The following is an 18,821-nucleotide window of genomic DNA, read 5'->3' on the forward strand; positions in this document are numbered from 1 at the left end:
GCAAATAGTGAAGTGTTGGGGAAGATTAAAGAGAACTAAGTACAAAATTAACAGTAGACTCAACTATGACCCAGAGGAAATGTTCAAATAAGTTGCTACTTTATTTTTTTATTTATTTTTCTTAAGTTGCTACTTTAAAAAACGTAAGCAGTTAAGAAGAAAAGATTATGTCAGAACACAAATATTCATAGGCAAGAAAATAACTGAAGCTATAATGCTTTAAAAGACTTGATCAAGGGGCACTTGATGAAGGGGCACCTGAAGGATGGCTCAGCTGGTTAAGCATCTGCCTTCTGCTCAGGTCATGATCCCAGCGTTCTGGGATCAAGCCCTGCATCAGGCTCCCTGCTGGGTGGGAAGCCTGTTTCTCCCTCGCCCACTTCCCCTGCTTGTGCTCCTGCTCTTGCTGTCTCTCCCTCTGTCAAATAAATAAATAAAATCTTAAAAAAAACCCACAAAAACTTGATGAAGGTTAGTAGTTGAATTTCTGTGAAATACTTTTTGATATTTGATGTCACAGGACTGGATGTAAGCATGGATGATAACGCAGTTTTCTTTCCTAAACAGCTGAAAATAATGTTAAAAATATACATAATAAGACTTCCTATACTTAAGTAATTGACTATCGTATTAAAGAAGTCCATCTATATCACTCAAACTGAGAGCACAAGACAGGCAGCTCAACAGTGGGGGTGCAAGCTTTAAATATTAGGAACAGGCCAAAATTCTAAGGAAAAATAAAAATAGGATCACCCAACAACAACCATAACAACAAACCAACCACCCCTTGATATAGAAAAAGGTTTCAATTATAAAAATTGAAATCGTTAAATGCCTGAATTTGGTAAAATGAGTCTGGCGGTGGGAGTGAGGGATATTCACTAGAGACCATCATCTCCCACCGCCTCTCCAATGACTTTGCTGCAAGAGGCAGGGCTGGGAGTGGTGGTGTTAGGGAGCCTGCGGAAGAGGTGGTTTCAAGGTCCCAGAAGCACCTTGCGGGAGCGGGTCTTTTTGCTCTCTCCGTTTCCCTTCCCCATCCTAAAAGCACAATCCGGTGAAGACCCCGCTTCACCCCAGTTCGTAGGCAGAAGCTTACACAGGCCAGTCTCTGCCCTGAAGCTGAAAACAAACTTCCAGTGTAGGTCACCCAACCGCTCGAACACCCCAGCTCTCTCAGCCCACGCTTTAAAGAACGGCCCGGCCCTCCAGCACCCTTCGATTCTCGGCTCAACTCCATTCCTCTCCCGGCAGGCCCCGCTTTGAGGCCCGCCGCCGGGACCAGGGTGGCCCGGGGCTAGGAAAGCCGCGGCCGGTGAGCTCCACGACGCCCCGCCCCCGGCAAGCGTGGCGGAAGTGGCTTGCTCGGGAAAGGATTACACGGCCACCTGGCCGAGCGCGCATGCGCCAGCCCCTGCGCAGCTAATGGTGGGGGCGTCTACTGCACTCCCTCCTCCGTCTCTGCAGCCCCCGCCCCACGGAGAGTCGGGCTCACGCCATTTTGTGCACCCCCCCCCCCACCCCTGCCCCGGCGGAGCCACCTTCTCCCTTTCTACACTCTAAGCCCTCCACCCTGCCCCTTTCCAAGCGTGTCCCGGGCCGCCGCAGCAGAAACCGCACCATCTCTCCCCACATTCTCCACGCGGGACGCGCAGCCGTGCCTACAAGTGTTCCTAAAGCAGAGGTTGTAGGGGGTGCGGGGGGCGGTGCGGGGCGGGCGGCGAGAGGTCTGCGAAGCGGGAGGGACGGCGCGTGGCGAGCCCCGCGTCTCTGAGCCCCGGCCCCGCCTTGGCCCTTGCCCAAGGGCGGCCGCGGGGGAGGAATGGGCGTTTGCGCTCTAGGGCTCCAGGGAGGACGGTCGTATGAGGCACCGTCCGCGCTCGGCACCCGGTCCTCCCGCAGAGCGTGGAGCTAGCCGGCTCTTGACTCCTCCCCGTCGGCGGGTGGGCGTGGGGCGAGGGGAGCTGGCGTGGCTGGGGTGTGTTAGGCACCTTTTGCGCGTCATGTAGCTAGAGTTTTGCTGGGAAAAATCTTTACAGAAGGAAATTGCTTTACGGGCAGGGTGGAAGAAGCGTTGGGAAACGTGTAGCTTCCGGGAAGACGAAAAGCGCCACTCTGTTCTCTGGGGTTGGGCCCACATCTGTGACCCCTGGGGAAATCAGTTAGCCGACCTTTGGCTGGTAGTTCCGCTCTGTAGATGGGGGAAGCAATAGCCTAGCTCAGAATTGCCAGGGTTATATAAGGTCATACAGCACCAGACACCGATCGATTACATGTTAAGTGTAATTAATTTCAGTCTCCATGTTTTGAGAAGTTCAGAATGACTGTGATCCTGTTTTCCAAATTAAAAATCAAGACGCTTGAAGGTCCGATAAGTGAGAGTAGGTTTATAGGAGCAGAGGAATGTGATATCTGAAGCTCGGAGACGACACTAACACGTGTTATTAATGTCCACTGGATAAATTAGCATACCTTCGTGAGGTTGATACAAACTTGAAACTGTTTCGTTTGAAAGAAATTATGTATTTATCTGGGAGGAAAGGACCTAGGGTTTTAGTATATGTCAAGAGTCAGAACTTTGGAAATGGAATTGAGTTAGCGGTGCAGAGATTTACTTGAAGACCAAACTGAGGACGGAACTCCCGGAATTTCTGGTGGATGTTTCAGAGAGACTGGATTTGACTGAATATGAGAACAGTTTTTTGATGGTACTTTGCAAAAGGAGAATGCACTTCATTGCACTTCTTTCTTATCTCTGGGAATATTCAAGCAAAGATCTAAAGCAGCCTAAGTCTAGAGCAACAATGCCCAACACTGTAGAACTTTCTGCCATGTGGAAATATTCTGTAATCTCTGCTGTACTAATACGGTATCCACTAGTCTTAGGTGACTCTTGAGCACTTGAAATATGGGTAGTGCACTGAGGAACTTAATTTTAAATTTTATTTTAAGTATAAGTAACCACAAGTGGCTGGTCACTGCCTTATTGGACAGCATAAGCTTAGAATTTAGACTCCGAGATCCCTCCCAATTCTGGATTTGGTTGAGTTTTAAGACAAGACAACTCTTGGAACATTTATTGCCTTAGGGAATCATAATTATATTCAAATAAGGCCTTTTGCTCAAATATTATGGTTCAGTGCATGGTTCTGTTAGTACTTACTTAGGCCTTGACAAATTAAAGCAGATCATTCTTTTGACTCCTTAAGTTGTACAGCTAATGCCAGATTCATCCGGAGAGCCATACTATGCTATCTGGATAGCGATACTATCTGGCATTTCCTTTAATCATTATTGTACCGTATTGTGACCGTGGATTTTCACTATTCTTTTATCATTTTGGCTAGGTTTAGTGAAAACTTCTCAGCATTTTTATTTCTGAAGGTTTTTTTTTTCCCATTTGAAACATGGTATTTTTTTGTTTTATAACTTTTGTATAATAAAGTGAGTTGATAGTTTCTAATAGTTTTTGAGATTTGGGCCATTTTATTTTATTTTATTTTTTGAACATTTTATTTAAGAGAGAGCTCTAAGGGGGTGGGGGAGAGGAGCAAAGGGAGAGGGGAAGCAGTCTTCCTACGGGGTAGGGAGCCTGATCCTGGGCTTGATTCCAGAACCCTGAGATCATGACCTGAGTGGAAGGCTACATTTAACTGTCTGAGCCGCCCAGGTGCCCCAGCACTGGGCCATTTTAGAAGTAGTTTTGCAGTTATTGGTATTCAAAACTTTTGAAGAGATAGTCTGAAACTTGGTGATATTTGTAAGATTTCTTTCTTTGAAATATGTAGATTTTTTTTCTTTTTTAAGCAGATGTCTATAAAGTTAAGTTTGAGAATAAAACTTAAAAAACGTTTTTTATAGATAGCACCCTTAACTCTGGCCTGGCGTCTGTAAAATCGTGTTCTTGATCTCAAGGCTGGAGATAATCGTTAGATATGGGCCAAAAACTTAAAGCTCATGGATTTAGCATATACAGAGAATAGCCTATAACATACGAGTCAAAATGGATTGTTTCGTATAAGTGATTATATACCCTGTCTTCTCTGTGACAGTCATTGTTTAGGGCCTGTTTTTTGTGGCATAATTATTAATAGAGGCCCTCTCATATAAAAAATGTCCCAGTTGGTACTACATAAAAATGTGATCACCCTACTTTTATTCTTGTTGAAATTTGTAATATGTAATTTTAGGAGGATTAACCATGTTACAGTCTTACAAATGTACTGAAGTATTGAGAGCTTGTATGCTTAAATAATAGATTATCTGGAATGAGGCCAGAAAGTGACCTGTCCATTTAAGCCACTGGGAATTACACATTTTTGCTTCTCTCCTTATATTGAATGGAATTCTTGGGCAGGTTGATTTTTGTTTTTTCTACCTAAAAGATCTTCTGCTATAAGAGGCTACAGAGAAAGTCAGATCATGCCAATCAAATCAGAAGACTGAGTATTCTTGTTGAAAATAATATCCATTTTATTTTATGGTGAAGTTAAATAGTGAAGTTGGTCAGAAATCCGTTTCTTATGTATTTAGGATGTTAAAGGAGTTTGTTTATAGTTCACTTATATAGTAAAGAAAAATACTTCAGCCAAATGCACTATTGTATTAATTTATACTGTGGTAGATAAATGTTTTATTGAAAGTCAAACACACTTGATTTGAGTCCTTACTCTGCTGAGGTTTAAAAGATGTAATCCATGTGATACATTGTGTACAGCAAAGCACATAAGAAGTAAGTGCTCAATAAATATAAGCTGTTTTAGCCTTAAGTTTATTGATTTTTTTAAGGGTTTTATTTGAGAGAGAGAGAGAGAGAGAGAGAGAGAGAGAGCACAAACGGGGAGTGGCAGGCAGAGGGAGAGGGAGAAGCAGACTCCCTGCACAGCAGGGGGAGCCCGATTTGGGACTGGATCCCAGGACTCTGGGATCATGGCCTGAGCGGAAGGCAGTTGCTTAACCAGCTGAGCCACCCAGGCGCCCCTTAAGTTTATTGAATAAAGGATCTGGAGGAGATATTGATGTTCTGAGATACATTGTGGATAACTGCCAAGAAGTACTTAAATCTAATTCTGAAAACCAAAATTTAGTCCTTCCCTACCATATTCTGTCTTTGTGACTTCAGTTAAAGTATTTAACTTCTCTCAGCCTCAATTTCTTCTTCTGTAAAATGGAATTAGTATCTCAGCTCGTCCTAGCCTTCTCACAGGATTGTCGAAGACTTCAGAAGAGACTGGCATAAATTGCTTTGTGCAGTTTTATGGGTGAAACACATTAAATGCTTTACAGACATTTCACTATTTAATTGGTTTTGTCTCAACTTGTCAACCTACTACCTCTAGTAGAGACTGACTTTAAATCTGCAAAAATTGTTGTATATTTTTTGTGAAACTGTATAAAGTATATCAGGCACTACCCGAGGTTGCTCTTTTTAACAAAACTGTAAATCATGGTATTGGTACTTTGCTGAACTGGTTGCAAATATTTTCTTTTCCCAAGATTTATTTATTTTGGGGGGGGTTAGGGAGGGAGAGAGAATCCTAAGCAGACTCCACAATGCACACAGAGCCTGACTTGATCCCAGGGCCCTGAGGTGAAACCAGGAGTGGATGCTTAACCGACCGAGCCATCCAGGCACCTGTGACATATTTTCTACACAAAACAACTCCGTATTACCGCTAAGGGAGACCCAATGTTTTAATGGGCCTTTGATGTATTCCATCTACTGTGCAAAATGCTGTATCTCATTTATTTATCCAAACATGTCATTCCCACTTAATAGGTGATACCAAAGAGGCTCTTACTTTCTGGAATGGATCTGTCAGTTTTTTGGCATTGTACTACTGCCTCTGATAATATCTGGTGGATAGTTAGTAGATATTGAAGGTTAAATAAGGTACTGAATATGAAAAAAGCATGCTGTCTGGCATATGGTATGTAGTAGCTGCTGAAAAAAATGGTTGTTCATGAAATTCATAGGGCAGTAAATTGAAATAATTTATGTGAGTGTACTTTATAAATGGAAAATACTCTACAAATATAAATTATTTTAAAGAGTACACTCTTGCTGTTTTAAATGCCATAGAGGTTCTATGACTGAAGATTGTATGTTTCACTTCATTCATATTATTTGCTTCTGGATCTTTAAAGGACTACTCCTAATCATAACATTCCTTCTTTGAGAATATGTATGTTTAATGATAATGCTTTGTGAAATGTTTTTAAGAAACTGTAATTTTGCTTGGATTCTTCTTTCTTCTTCTTCTTCATCATCATGATAATGAACTGAGTGCTTTCTATGTACCAGGCACTGTCCCAGGTGCTTTAAAAATATTGCTTCATGTAATCTACAAGGGGAGTACGCTTTTAACCTGCATTTTATTTTATTTTTTAAAGATTTTATTTATTTATTTGACAGAGATCACAAGTAGGCAGAGAGTGAGAGAGGAGGAAGCAGGCTCCCTGCTGAGCAGAGAGCCTGATGTGGGGTTCAATCCCAGGACCCTGGGATCATGATCTGAGCCGAAAGCAGAGGCTTTGACCCACTGAGCCACCCAGGCGCCCCTTAACCTGCATTTTAAAGATGAGGGAACTGAGGCAGGAAGGTGATGTGACTTGCCCAAGAGCACGTCGTAAGTGTGCCTGTATTTGAACTCCAGAGCCCAGCTATTTACTGCTAAACTGACTCAGCGTAGGCAGATATTTTGCAACAAAGTTCACTATGACAAACACATTGTGGAGGTCTTGTGAGTTAATTATGATCAACTTTTATTTGTATGTTCCTTGTGGGATAGTAGAGAGAACTCTGGACCAGAAGTCGGGACTTCAGTTTTAGTCCCAGCTGTATCACTAAATAGTGAAGTGTCCTTGGGCAGTTCAAGAAACCCCTCTGGACTTCAGTTTCCTCACCTGAAAAAATGAGGGATTTGGATGAAATTAGTTTTTCTCAAACTGTAGTTCTGAACCTTAGCTGTCTTTGGTTCCCACTCCCACCAATTTGTGTAGTTATAGTTTTGTCTGTGATATTGGTTTATCCATTTGCCTAAGATTTAATTTTAAGCAAAGAATTTCTGAAGTCATCAGTCTGAGATAACTTAATGACAAGTCCTCGACTGCTTACTATGTGTACAGCTTCTCAGTAATTTCACATTATTTTAGTATGTTAAAGGAGATTGGCATTGTTTACAGATGAAAAAAACTAAGGCACTAAAATGGGACATCTGTGAATTTTTGTAAAAATACGTATGTACATGGACAGAATATTTCAGATTATCAGCTACCTGGGATCAAAGCCTGATTTTTGTTAGACTTAAGTTCTTTACTCAGTTTTTATTCCCCCCTTCCTCATTGGTAGCGGGATAATACATGATCTCAGGGTCATGAGATCAAGCCTCCTGTTGGGCTCTGCACTCAGTCAAGAGTCCCCTTGGGATCGTGTGTGTGTGTGTGTGTGTGTGTGTGTGTGTGTGTGTGTGTGTGTCCGTGTCCCCACCTCTGCCTATGTCCCGCCCACCTGCTGTGCTTGTGCATACACATGCTATCTTATTCTCTCTCCAAAATAAATAAATCTTAAGACCTAAAATATTTCAAGTCTCTTCCTTTTTTATAGTTTTCTAGTAGTTTTACATTATATCCAACTGAAATTTAACCTCCATGGCCTAAAAGGCTTTATATCATCTGACCTCTTGCTATCTCAGACCTTCTTATTTTCTACTGCTTATCTACTTTGTTCTCTTCACTTGAGCCACATTGGCCTCAGGATCTTGGTACTTTGCTGTTCTTTTTGCCTGGAAGTTCTCCAGAGCTCCCTCCTGGGCTTCATTCATATCTTCTATTAAAAGTCACCTCCTGGCTGAAAACAACTTGTTTAATTTGTTTTCATAGCATTTGTCACTACCTGGCATTGTATTTATATGCTCATCTCCTGCATTGTAACATCTTTTTTTTTTCTAGCTCAGTCACGACCATATCCAGAGCTCTTACAACAGTGTTTGGCCTGGAGTAGGTGCTCACTAAATAGTTAGGAATGGATCAAGCCAATGAACAGGTGGGGCATTGGCTTTAACTATGGAGGTGCCTTGAATGTAAGAAGAGGGAATTAGGCAAAGGTATGGTGGTTTTGAAAGAGGGGAGTGGAGGGAGTTAGAAAATAAAGGCTTTTCATTTCTCTGTGAAGGGGGAGGTACAGGTGCAGTCATCTGCCAACAGTTGGGAAGTTTATTTTATTAATAAAACTAAAGTAATGTGTGTGCACTGAAATATTTAAAGTTAAAAGAATTAATAAATGAAAACATTAGATGACAGGGAAAGGAGAATTCCTGATGATAATGAGTCTGGAAAGTCTTCTTGGAGATAAATGAGCTTAGGTTGGGCTTTTCTAGGCAGCTAGGATGTGGAGAGGAAGCAAAAGGTATTGCAAGGAGGAAGAACTGTAGGCTAAAGGCTCAGAAGAACCTGAGATGGTCTGGGAGATAACTGGATATTTGCTTTGACTGCTGTGGGAAAGGAGGCTGCAGAGGTCCTGTGGGACTTATTTTAGACAAGTTTTATCCTCCAGGTGAAGGAGAAATACTGGATGCCTTGAGTAGAGGAGTAACAAATAATTCTAAATAAGAATGAGTACTTTGGAGATGGTGTACAGAATTAATTAGAAAGGTGGGAGGGCGCCTGGGTGGCTCAGTCATTAAGCGGCTGCCTTCGGTTCAGTTCCTGATTCCAGGGTCCTGGGATTGAGACCCTCATCGGGCTCCCTGCTCAGCGGGAAGCCTGCTTCTCCCTCTCCCCCTACCCGTGCTTGTTTTCCCTCTTTCTCTGTGCCTCTCTCTGTCAAATAAATAGATAAAATCTTTTAAAAAGATTAAAAAAAAAAAAAAAGGTGGGAGATGTTTTTTAAAGGTGCTGTAGTAAGTGTATTTGTTAAGGTGAGATTGGAAAGGAAGAGACTGCATTAGAATTGCTTTATTAAAAGAAAATATGCCAGGAGCAGATTGCATGGATGTTGTCAGGAGAGGAGCTGGCGAATCAAAAATGCCTTGGACTTTTTGAACTTCTGTGACTGAAGAGTAGTGTTGCTCTTAATAGAGCTGGGAATGTTGAACAGGGAAGCAGGTTTGGTGGGGGAAAATATATCAGGAAATAGTATATTACAGAGGAGAGTTTTTCTGTCTGTAAATATGAAGACTTTGATAATTATATTAAAATGGCGATTCTCTATTTATAGTATAGCTAATAACTTGTCATTTTGATCATCGGTTGTTCCTTACGAAAATTTGTAGCTTCTCACCCATACTAATTAGAATCAAACTAATTTTGGTTAGGAAGTACTTATTCCTGTTCTAGTAGTTTTTAAGAAAAATAATTGCTCAATGAATGGTAAGGAAGAATATTTGCTATCATACTGCTTTTTATGGTGCTTCATAATTTTCAACGTACTTTCACTTCTGCACTTTGATTTTATAGTAATCCAGTGACATGGATAGTTCAGATGTGCTGTTCACTTACCTGGTTTTGTTGTTTAATGCAGTTAAATATGCTTTATTTTCAGATTGTTACAAGTATTAAATCTCAGGACGGTTTTCGCATAATAATTGAATGGGTCTTAGCTGCTCCTCTTGTCTAAGAGGATCTTGTGCTTTATCTAAACTCATTTATTGAATATATCTGATCTGTTAACTTCAGTAGGCTATAAGCTACTAAATGGCACAGATATGTCTTTCTTATCTTTCTCTCCCTTATTACACCACTCAGTAATTTGATCATTCATGTAACGTTTACTGAGCATCAGCAGCGGTAGGCAGTATATTAGGTATTAAAATTACAGAATAAGCAGTGTCCTGTCATTAAGCAGTTAGCAGGTTGATGACAAGGAAATAGTTAACACTGTAGTGTGAGAAGTGCTGTGACTGATGCATCTTATTTTAGGTCCTGAACTCATTTGATATGGGGTAAGTGAATACAAATGATCTTTAGTTATGAAAATACAATTAGCAGTTTCAAAAAAATTGCAGTTGGTTTTGAAACAGTTAAAAATTATATGTGAATCATCTGTTCTTTCAGTTATTCATGGTATGTTGCTTCTCTTTTAGCAGCTAATTGTATGGACTCTTGAGCTTTATACCTTCTGAAGTCCACTTGAAATGGGGCATATATAAATATATTGGAGTTACCATTGTGTTATCCCAAATACTAGGTATAGAAGTTTTAACACTTTGTACACTTAACTTTTTTTTATTTTTTACATTCTCGGTTGTTGAATGATCATTTGGTATTATTTTTCACAGCAGGAGAAATTTGTATCATGATGTAACTTGAGGTTTTTTTTAAACAACAGAACCAGAATGCAGTGTATAATAGTGTTGACTTAACCATAATTGCTTCCTGCCTTTGGAGTTCTATGAAGATGAGATTGTTCTGATTGTAACAGTTTTCTATTAATTTATATTATGTAGGATGTTCAGCTTATGAGTGATTGGAATTGGAACTGTTATGCTCAGCATCAGTATATAGATCTGCTGACTTAATTTTCTTCAGCAGTGATGTAATAGAAGAAATGATCAAACATTCTACTGTCTTAATAAATGGGTAGACTGATGGATTTCACAATCCAGATATTTATGTTGTTTTGAGGTGCTATAACTAGTAATAAAGTTTTCAACTCTTGGAGGTACTTTAAGCCAAAGATGTTTCATGGTATTTCATCTTTGGTCATTTAGCACCCAAAATATGAGCTATAATTAGAAACCCAGTAGCATGCTCATTACATTTTCGTTTAATTCACATTTTAATGTATACGTTTACTACAAGTAAAAAAAATTTTTTGTTGTTACAATATGGGAAAAGGTATATCCTTAAATTCCATCACTTTGAAATAAAAGATGTCAATAAAAGATGTCAACTTATTCCAGAATAAGATCTTACAGGTGTGACATAGTATTGGCTCTTGGCTTAATGATCAGGTTTAAATATAAGTATTAATCAGAGATGAACTTACTCTTCGGGTTCACATTTAAACTGTGGCATGTTGAAATAATCTAGGTCTCCATCTGCACATCTGAATTCATTTTGTAAAATATGGCAAACAGCTGCATTTCAATTGAAAGCTAAAACAACTGCAGGACATTAACCCATTGAGAAGATTACAGTAGGTTTTCAGTTCCATGTTAACTGTATTTATTAGAGAAAATTGACTTGAGTGCTTCTGCTTTTAACTGACTTTTTTTTTTTTAATGTCTAGGAGAAAGGAAATAAAGCATTGGGATGATAGGACTTTGATGTGTAAAGAAGTTATGTCTAAAGAAGTTAATTATCTAAATCAAATGAAATGCGGGTATGGGAAATAATTTTTTAAAGATTCTAATGAGCTATCAGCTCATCATGTCAGAAAAATGTTATTCACCTGTTTGATTTAAAAATTAAATAACTTCACTGTGAAAGGATGATCGCGGTTATAATAAACTACGATTGGGACCTTTTACCTCTTACCAATAAATACCCTTGATGTGAAACATTTGCAGTAGGGGGACAACTGAAGAGAGCTGTGGTTTTAATACAGATTTACTTTCTGAAGTGTCTCCTCTTCAGAGTGTTAAAGTAGGGTGACTGGATTTGCAAAATGAAAAAGGGGCAGATTGCTCCCGCAGTGTCTTGGGACATTAGGCCACAGGATCGTGCCACACACTGGCATGTCTTCCAGTCTGATGAGTCACTTTAAGTTATAACTGTTTTTGGAGGTTGGGGTTAATACATGAACTTTGAGTTTAACGTTTTCTCTGGGACATCGTATCTTTGCCAGGGTTCTGGTGGGATGAGGGAAACCATTTTGAAGGTCCTTGAGACAGCCAGGTTCCTTTTTTATCACTGTCCTGATTCTGTAGGACTGTTCCTAGACACTTCCTGTTTGTCTTCCCCCAATCTTGGATTTGGCAGTGTGATTTTTCTTTTTAACCTGAGTTCTAATGGTGATACTTCTTTTCCTATATTGTTTGTAGAAAAAAGTACTTATTTTAAAAGTCTGTGTGAAAAAAAAAATGAGGCTTAAAAAAAGTCAGTGGTCTTTCATAGCGCTAGCTTCTTTATGTGTTTTAGAATTTTGGTTTTCAGGCTCAATTAAAGTAAAGTAAAGTAAAAGGTTTTGCCTTTTCTGCTCTTTCGTTTGCTCTGGCCCTTAGGGACCTCATACTAGACCAGGACTTACGCTGGCAGATAATTGGCCTTGCCACAGGAGGATATTGGGATATTCCAGATCTAGCCAACCTGCTAGTGTGCTGCTCATCTTAGGCCTCAGTCCTGTTGCCTTCTCTCAAACGTTTCATACATGGCCTGTCTCAGGCAGTGGTTTATAGTAGTTTTGTTGTTGTTGTTGTTGTTTTTGGTGGCTTTTTTTTTTTTTTTCCTTCCCTTCAGTCATCTTCATGGAGCCCAGTCCTTCCATCTCAGAGCTTGGTAAATACCCGGGTTTGGGTTTCCTATATCAGTTTTAGCCTCCATTGCCCACAGAAGCTGTCAGGTTAGAGGATGTATTAAGAAGATAAATTTCGCAGCAAGGTGAAGAATGAATTGAGATGGAAAGGGAAAAGCTATAAATAGTGTTTATAGAGAGGGCCATAACAGTAGAACAAGATGGGGAGGATGTAAGAACATAAGTAGAATTTTTTTTTTTTTTTTTTCCAATTATAGGGTGCAGGAGAAGGAGTCAAAGACAGATTTTTGAGCTAGGATGACTGCTAGCTGTAGTGATGTCAGTACTGAAAAATATTTTACAAGGAAACGAAGTACTTAATATTTGTTGAATCATGTTAAGGCTGTTTAGTGAAAACATTCAAGTTTCTGAGACTTGCAATTCTGAAAAAAGAGTAACCTCAATTTGTCATGTAAAAGCTTTTAGCTGACCAATAAAAGAATTCTTTCTCTGTACAATAATAAGTTAACATTGTATGCTTACTGTGTGCTAAGAGCTGTTCTGAATGCTTTGTACAGATTAGTTCATTGAATGCTCACAACAACCCTAAGAATGTGGGATTATCATTCCCATTTTAAAGATGAAGGAACTGGAGTACAAAGAAGTTAAGTAATTTGCCCAAAGTCCTAGTAAGGTAGCAGAACTGGGATTTGAACCTAGACAGTCTGACTCCTGACTTCTGGTTTACTTAAAGTTATACTTTACTTACTTAAAGTTTTTTATATATATATATATGTATACTTAAAGTTTACAGTACTGCTTTATCATATATTCAAATCTGCAGATCATTTTTAAGGAAAATTATATTGCAAAATTTATATGGACAGATGAAATAGTAGCTAACATTTATTGAGCACTCACTGAGTAATTGAGGTTTTTATCTACTTTCATTATTTTAACATTATTTTCACTAATTCTTGTTTATGGGACTACCACGTGCATTAAATAAAATAGCATATATTAGGATTGGCATCTACTTTTCCCCTTATGCATCAACTTAATTTTATTGGGAAAAAGTCACATTTTAAATTGATGATTTTCTTAACCATGAGATTATAAAATATCACAATGCTTATTTCCGATCTACTGATTGACTTTATTATTTATATTTTAGGTTTTGGTTCAAATAGGAATTAGATTATGCAGTGGTTTTCTAATTTTATATTTTACAGCTGTCCAACTCTTTATATTAACTCTTACTTGGAACCCCAATACATGAAATAGAAAAATCAGAGTTGTTCTCTGATTCTGGATGGAACTGGGAGGGTGTCCTTTGGGACCACTGGAAGCTCCTTGAAGTATTGCCTGTGAACGTTAGGGCTCCCTGGAACACATTTTGAAAATCATGGGGTTCTAGTAAAGTATTTTAATGAATCTTTTTCTTCCATAAAATGTTTATCGCCTAAGTGAGTACTTTTTTGATATTGTATTTGACTAAGCAGGTTTTTCTTCTTTACTCTTTCATTTTAAAGATTTATTTATTTGTGAGAGAGAGCGAGCACACATGTGAGTGTGATGGGTAGGGGGAGGGGCAGAGAGAGAGAAAGAGAATCCCAAGCCTACTCAATGCTGAGAGTGGAGCTCTAGGCAGGACTTGATCCCAGGACCCAGAGATCATGACCTGAGTAGAAACCAAAAGTTGGATGCTAAACTGACTACTCCACCTAGGTGCCCCCTCTTTACTATTTCATTTTAATAAAGAACATTAAGTATGGACAAGTCAGATTTATGAACAAACTAGAAATTTAAAATTTTCTATACTTTTTGAAGTAATTTATAATTGCTTCCATTTTTGATGCATTTATTTATAGTTAAATACATTTTGTAAGCTTTATTTCTTTTTTATTTAGATGAATAATACTGCAGCCAGCCCCATGTCTACTGCTACTTCAAGTAGTGGAAGAAGTACAGGGAAGTCTGTAAGCTTTGCAGCAGAGTTACAGAGTATGATGTAAGTATGTCTCTGCATCACACATTACTATATTAAGTTTATTCAGGTTGATAAAAGACAACAGAAACAATAAAATTTCTAAAACTTAACTTGGAAATGCGTACTTAAGTAAAAATGAAGTAGTCTGATAATAGTTTAAATAGCCATATACAAAAGGGGCAAAAGTGATTAAAAATAGTAGAGTGGTACTGTATTTGAAAAATAAAAATTGGTTTATCTTTATAAAAGAATGGACAATCACATGAATATTTTTGCTCTGGTTATTATCTGTTCAAATCTGTGTTACTGATTGTTTATTCCTATTTTAGTTTTAGATTTAGAGAATTTTGAGATTGATTATATTCTTGGATAGTTCAGATGTTTTCACAGAGGTTCTCAGTTTTTCACAAATATCGTAATAATTCCATGAACCTAATTTAAATACTTTTTAGTTTTGATAATATTTGAAATCACTATATTGCTAAATGTTGAGAAAAAATCTAGAACATTTAAAAAACACATTTATTGTTTTTGAGAAATTGTACAGTCATTAAGATTTCTTTCCTAAGGCCCTGTTTAGCTTGAGTTCTAGCTTTTTGCATTGAGTGACGTGGCTTAGCTTGATTTGGTAGGAGATAGCGCTCTTATTAGAGATGTCTGCTAGCATATATTTTTCTTCAGGAGTTCAGGAGACAATTCAGGAGACAATTATCTGCATAAGTGGGACAACACATTAGAGCTCTTCTTTTCCTGTGGGTATGTTATTTATGACATACAGGGCAAGTTGAAAAGAATGTTTCTGTTGATGATTTAAGTATCTTCCTCTTGTTGGTGTATATTGATAGTCCTCTTAGTGGATTAACTTTACTATGTGATTGTTCAAATACATATGCTGTTCATATGCTTGGTAAACATACTTTAGACAACAATGAGAACGTTTAGGCCATAGGTTCTCAAGCTTTTTGGTCGGAGGATCCTTTTACATTCTTAGTTGTTGAAGACCTTAAGCGTTTGTTTATGTAGGTTGTATCCATGAATACTTATTTCTTAGAGTTTAGGACTCTAAATTTAAATAATATAAAAAATATTCATTTATTTGGAAAATAACATAAATAACATGTGCCCTATAAAAATAATTATATAAAAAAATCAGTAATATTTTGTTAGATAAGATGAGAATAAATTTAATATATTTAGGAGCTATATGGGGGAGCCTGTGTTTTAAATTATGGAAAATGTTAAGGGTTTATGCTGGTATACACTTTCATATAATGAGCCTTTTCATTTTAGTTTTGTTGCTTTACATTAAGAATTTTTTATGTTGCATAATGTTAATTATATTTCAAAATAATAAATGTGCTTTAGAAGGTTTACATTAAAGTGAAGAAATTCATTTTCATGTAGAGCTGGTTCATTGGTTTACTTTGTATTTTTAAAAGCTTTTAATTTCAAACTCATGAAATTACAGAGAATAGGATAATGAACTCCATGCATCCATCATCCAACCTTAACAATAATTGTGTTTTGCTAGTCTCATTTAACCTACTCTCCACTTTTCTTTTATGAAATATTTTAAAGCAAATCACAGACATCATATTTCAAAGTTGGTGGTGTTTATTAAAACAATATATTTGTCGTAGGTAAAAAAACAAGGTCTATAGCATAGGTCAGCAAACTATGGTCATGGTCCCATGGACCAGCTATCTGTTGTTGAAAATGAGGTTTTGTTGGACCCCATCCATACTCATTTTATCTGTTACCTGTCGCTACTTTCATGCTACACGACAGAGCTGAGTTTTTGTGACAGAGACCATATGGCCTGTAAAGCTGAAAATACTTATTCTGTGGCCCTTTACAGAAAAGGTTTACCTGATCTATAGGAACAGCTTTCTATAAGGGGAAAGCTTTATTTCCTTTTGGTCATTTACACTTAGGGGAGATTCTTAGTGCATTTGATAGACTGCAGGCCACTTAAGAAAACAGAAAAAAATAAAAGCTAAATTCAGCACTTTCTTATTAAATACTTTTGCAAACATCTTCTCAACTAATATGCTTAAGCTGGATTCAGAATGCAAAAGTTATTGTTGGCTACAGCTTTGGAAGAAATGTACATTTTCCTTCTATTTCAGACCTCTTCGAGAGGCTACTCCTAATAGTTACATTCATCATTTATAGTCTGAAGTTATTTTTTTCCCCTTATGAATTGCTTCATAGAACAGGAAAAAAGGGCCCAAATTGGGGGAATCCTTTTAAATTTACCAATATCAGTATGAGGTTTTCAGGCTTTTGATTATATAAGAAGCAGTATATATTTATTCTTGCTTATTTCTGATGAGAAGTGCAGGATTAAATCTTCGTGTTTATTTTGTGTTGTAGAAATTCCATTCTGTGTATCCCCATCTCACAGTTTTGTTAAGCCTGTTTATATTGTATTACCATTTTTTAATCCTCTACTGTTACTGTCTTTCACACCCATTCACCATAAATGGCTCTTTTTCTCCCGGCTCCCTGCCCTCTAAATAAGTAACAATATTGTAGTGTCATTTCCAGGGGATAGTTTCAATGAAAGGCGTCTAGTTGTCAAGCACAAATGAAATTGTCATGATCTGCTGTTAAATACAGAGCTGGCGGCTAGCTGGTCTGTACTACTGTTAGAGCCTTGATAGAATGGACCATATTTTAAGTTTGGCTTGTGAATAGTACAGTGAAGCATTCTTCAGGAGGTGTTTCTGTAGATTTTAAACTAAAGGATTAGCAGACAGTTGCTGGTGCATGGGGGATGATAGCAGCTTTCCCTTACCTAGAGCAAGTAACTCAGCACGTTTGCTACATGCTTCTTATCACAGCTCTTTGAATAATATGTGCTGGGAGGGTCCAGAGGCTTTTCATTTTTAACTCACTGAACTCAAGTAATTTACTTACTCTGTAAATTACAAAGTGAAATCTCTTCAAATCCACATTGTAGGTACTTACTTTATTTTGTAAGAATTCTCCGAAATGAAAATTTCATCCTTATTTAAAATTCACAGATTGAAAAGAAATTGTTTTAGCTTTTTTAGTATATGATAAAATTTACTCTCTTAACTGTATAGTTCTGCAACTTTTTTATTTTTAAAGAAATCAACATTTATTGACCCCTTACATGGCAGGACCTTCGACTAAGCCTTCGACTTAGTGTAGCCATAGAGGTTTGTGGAGACACATAACTATCTGGTAATAGGACATGAAAAATTAATTCCATGGTAGTACAAAGAGTGATGAACTTCTGAGAATAAGCTTCCTGAGGTTTCTACTTCTGACTTCTTCCTGGAACGCCCTGCAGTATTCTATGAGCACCTCAAACTTAATATGTCCAAAACTGAACTAATAATTTTTTCAGTAAGATTTGCTTCTTTTCCTAGGAGTTTTTGGGGGCACTTAGCAACAACTATTCATTTATTGCTGCATTAGGTGAGGGCATAGCTGTCTATGTGAAATGGCATCATTTGGCTATAATTTAGCATTTTGAAGTTAGGAGCTGTGAAAGAGTCATGTTCCCAGTTCTAGCCTCATGTTAATCTGACTTTAAAGAGACCTGATACGTAAACAGATGTGTAAATATTAGATGTTTATTCAGCTGACACAGCATTCCTTCAAATATTGTTTTCTTGGTGCATTTAAGTTTTTTAGGAAATTGGAGAAGAATTCTTAAAAGGTAAATAGTGCTAACAATTCATTTCAAGTTCAGAGGTGCTTTAATACTACTGACAATAGTGAATGCTGGCACTGCCTAACTACTTCCATGCACCGTTTCATTTAACCTTCACACAACCTGGTGGGGTAGATCCTATTATTCCCCTTTTAAAGATTAGATGAGGAAATTGAGACACAAAAGTAAGTAACTTACAAAAACTTGCCATTAGAGTAAGTGGCAAAACCTTATATTTAAGCCAGGAAGTCTAACTCCCTCAGAGTCCATACTTCTGACATATTATGCTAAACTACATTTCAGCCAATCAAGCTTTGATTTTGATTTAGAAAATTTAGTTTATGAATCAATTTATGTGTGAGTAGTATACTCTAATGAAAAAATGTGAAAGCTGAATAATTATTGTTAATTAGTATCATTAACAATGAGGTCTAATTTTTTATAAGTATTGGATGAAGTTATTTTCATATTATCATAGCATTTATTTTAATTTCCTATGCCTAATCACCAAATCTTTTTAAGTAAGGCCATGTCTATAACGAAGAGAAAGTGTAATTTTTCGTTGAAATTGTGTATTTGTTACTTATAGGCTCCTTATTGGATGCTCATATTTGTGATATGTCATAATTTTGGATATAAACATAGCTACATTGTTGAATATTTAAATGTTATATTTTATTGCCATTAATATTTTCCTTTAATTCTTGATAAATTTACAGTAAAATATGTAGATAAACTTATCCTTGTAC

General features: G+C 37.6%; 2 protein-coding genes across 3 annotated transcripts in view; one reads left to right on the forward strand and one right to left on the reverse strand.

Moving 5' to 3' along the window:
• LOC111147562 (runt related transcription factor 2) overlaps positions 1 to 18,821 on the reverse strand; it is a 206,863-nt gene that overhangs the window by 154,407 nt on the left and 33,635 nt on the right.
• Positions 1,537 to 18,821, forward strand: part of LOC111147563 (SPT3 homolog, SAGA and STAGA complex component) — a 517,332-nt gene continuing 500,047 nt past the window's right edge. For both annotated transcript variants that reach the window (XM_022503666.1, XM_022503665.1), the window contains exons 1-2: positions 1,537 to 1,684; positions 14,305 to 14,405. In XM_022503666.1, the coding sequence (XP_022359374.1) occupies positions 14,305 to 14,405 (101 nt within the window). In that variant the 5' untranslated portion in view covers positions 1,537 to 1,684. The remainder of the gene's footprint in view (positions 1,685 to 14,304; positions 14,406 to 18,821) is intronic.

This window comes from Enhydra lutris, unplaced genomic scaffold (genome assembly GCF_002288905.1).
Source record: "Enhydra lutris kenyoni isolate GAN:26980312 unplaced genomic scaffold, ASM228890v2 scaffoldscaffold17, whole genome shotgun sequence".
Lineage (NCBI taxonomy): Eukaryota > Metazoa > Chordata > Mammalia > Carnivora > Mustelidae > Enhydra > Enhydra lutris.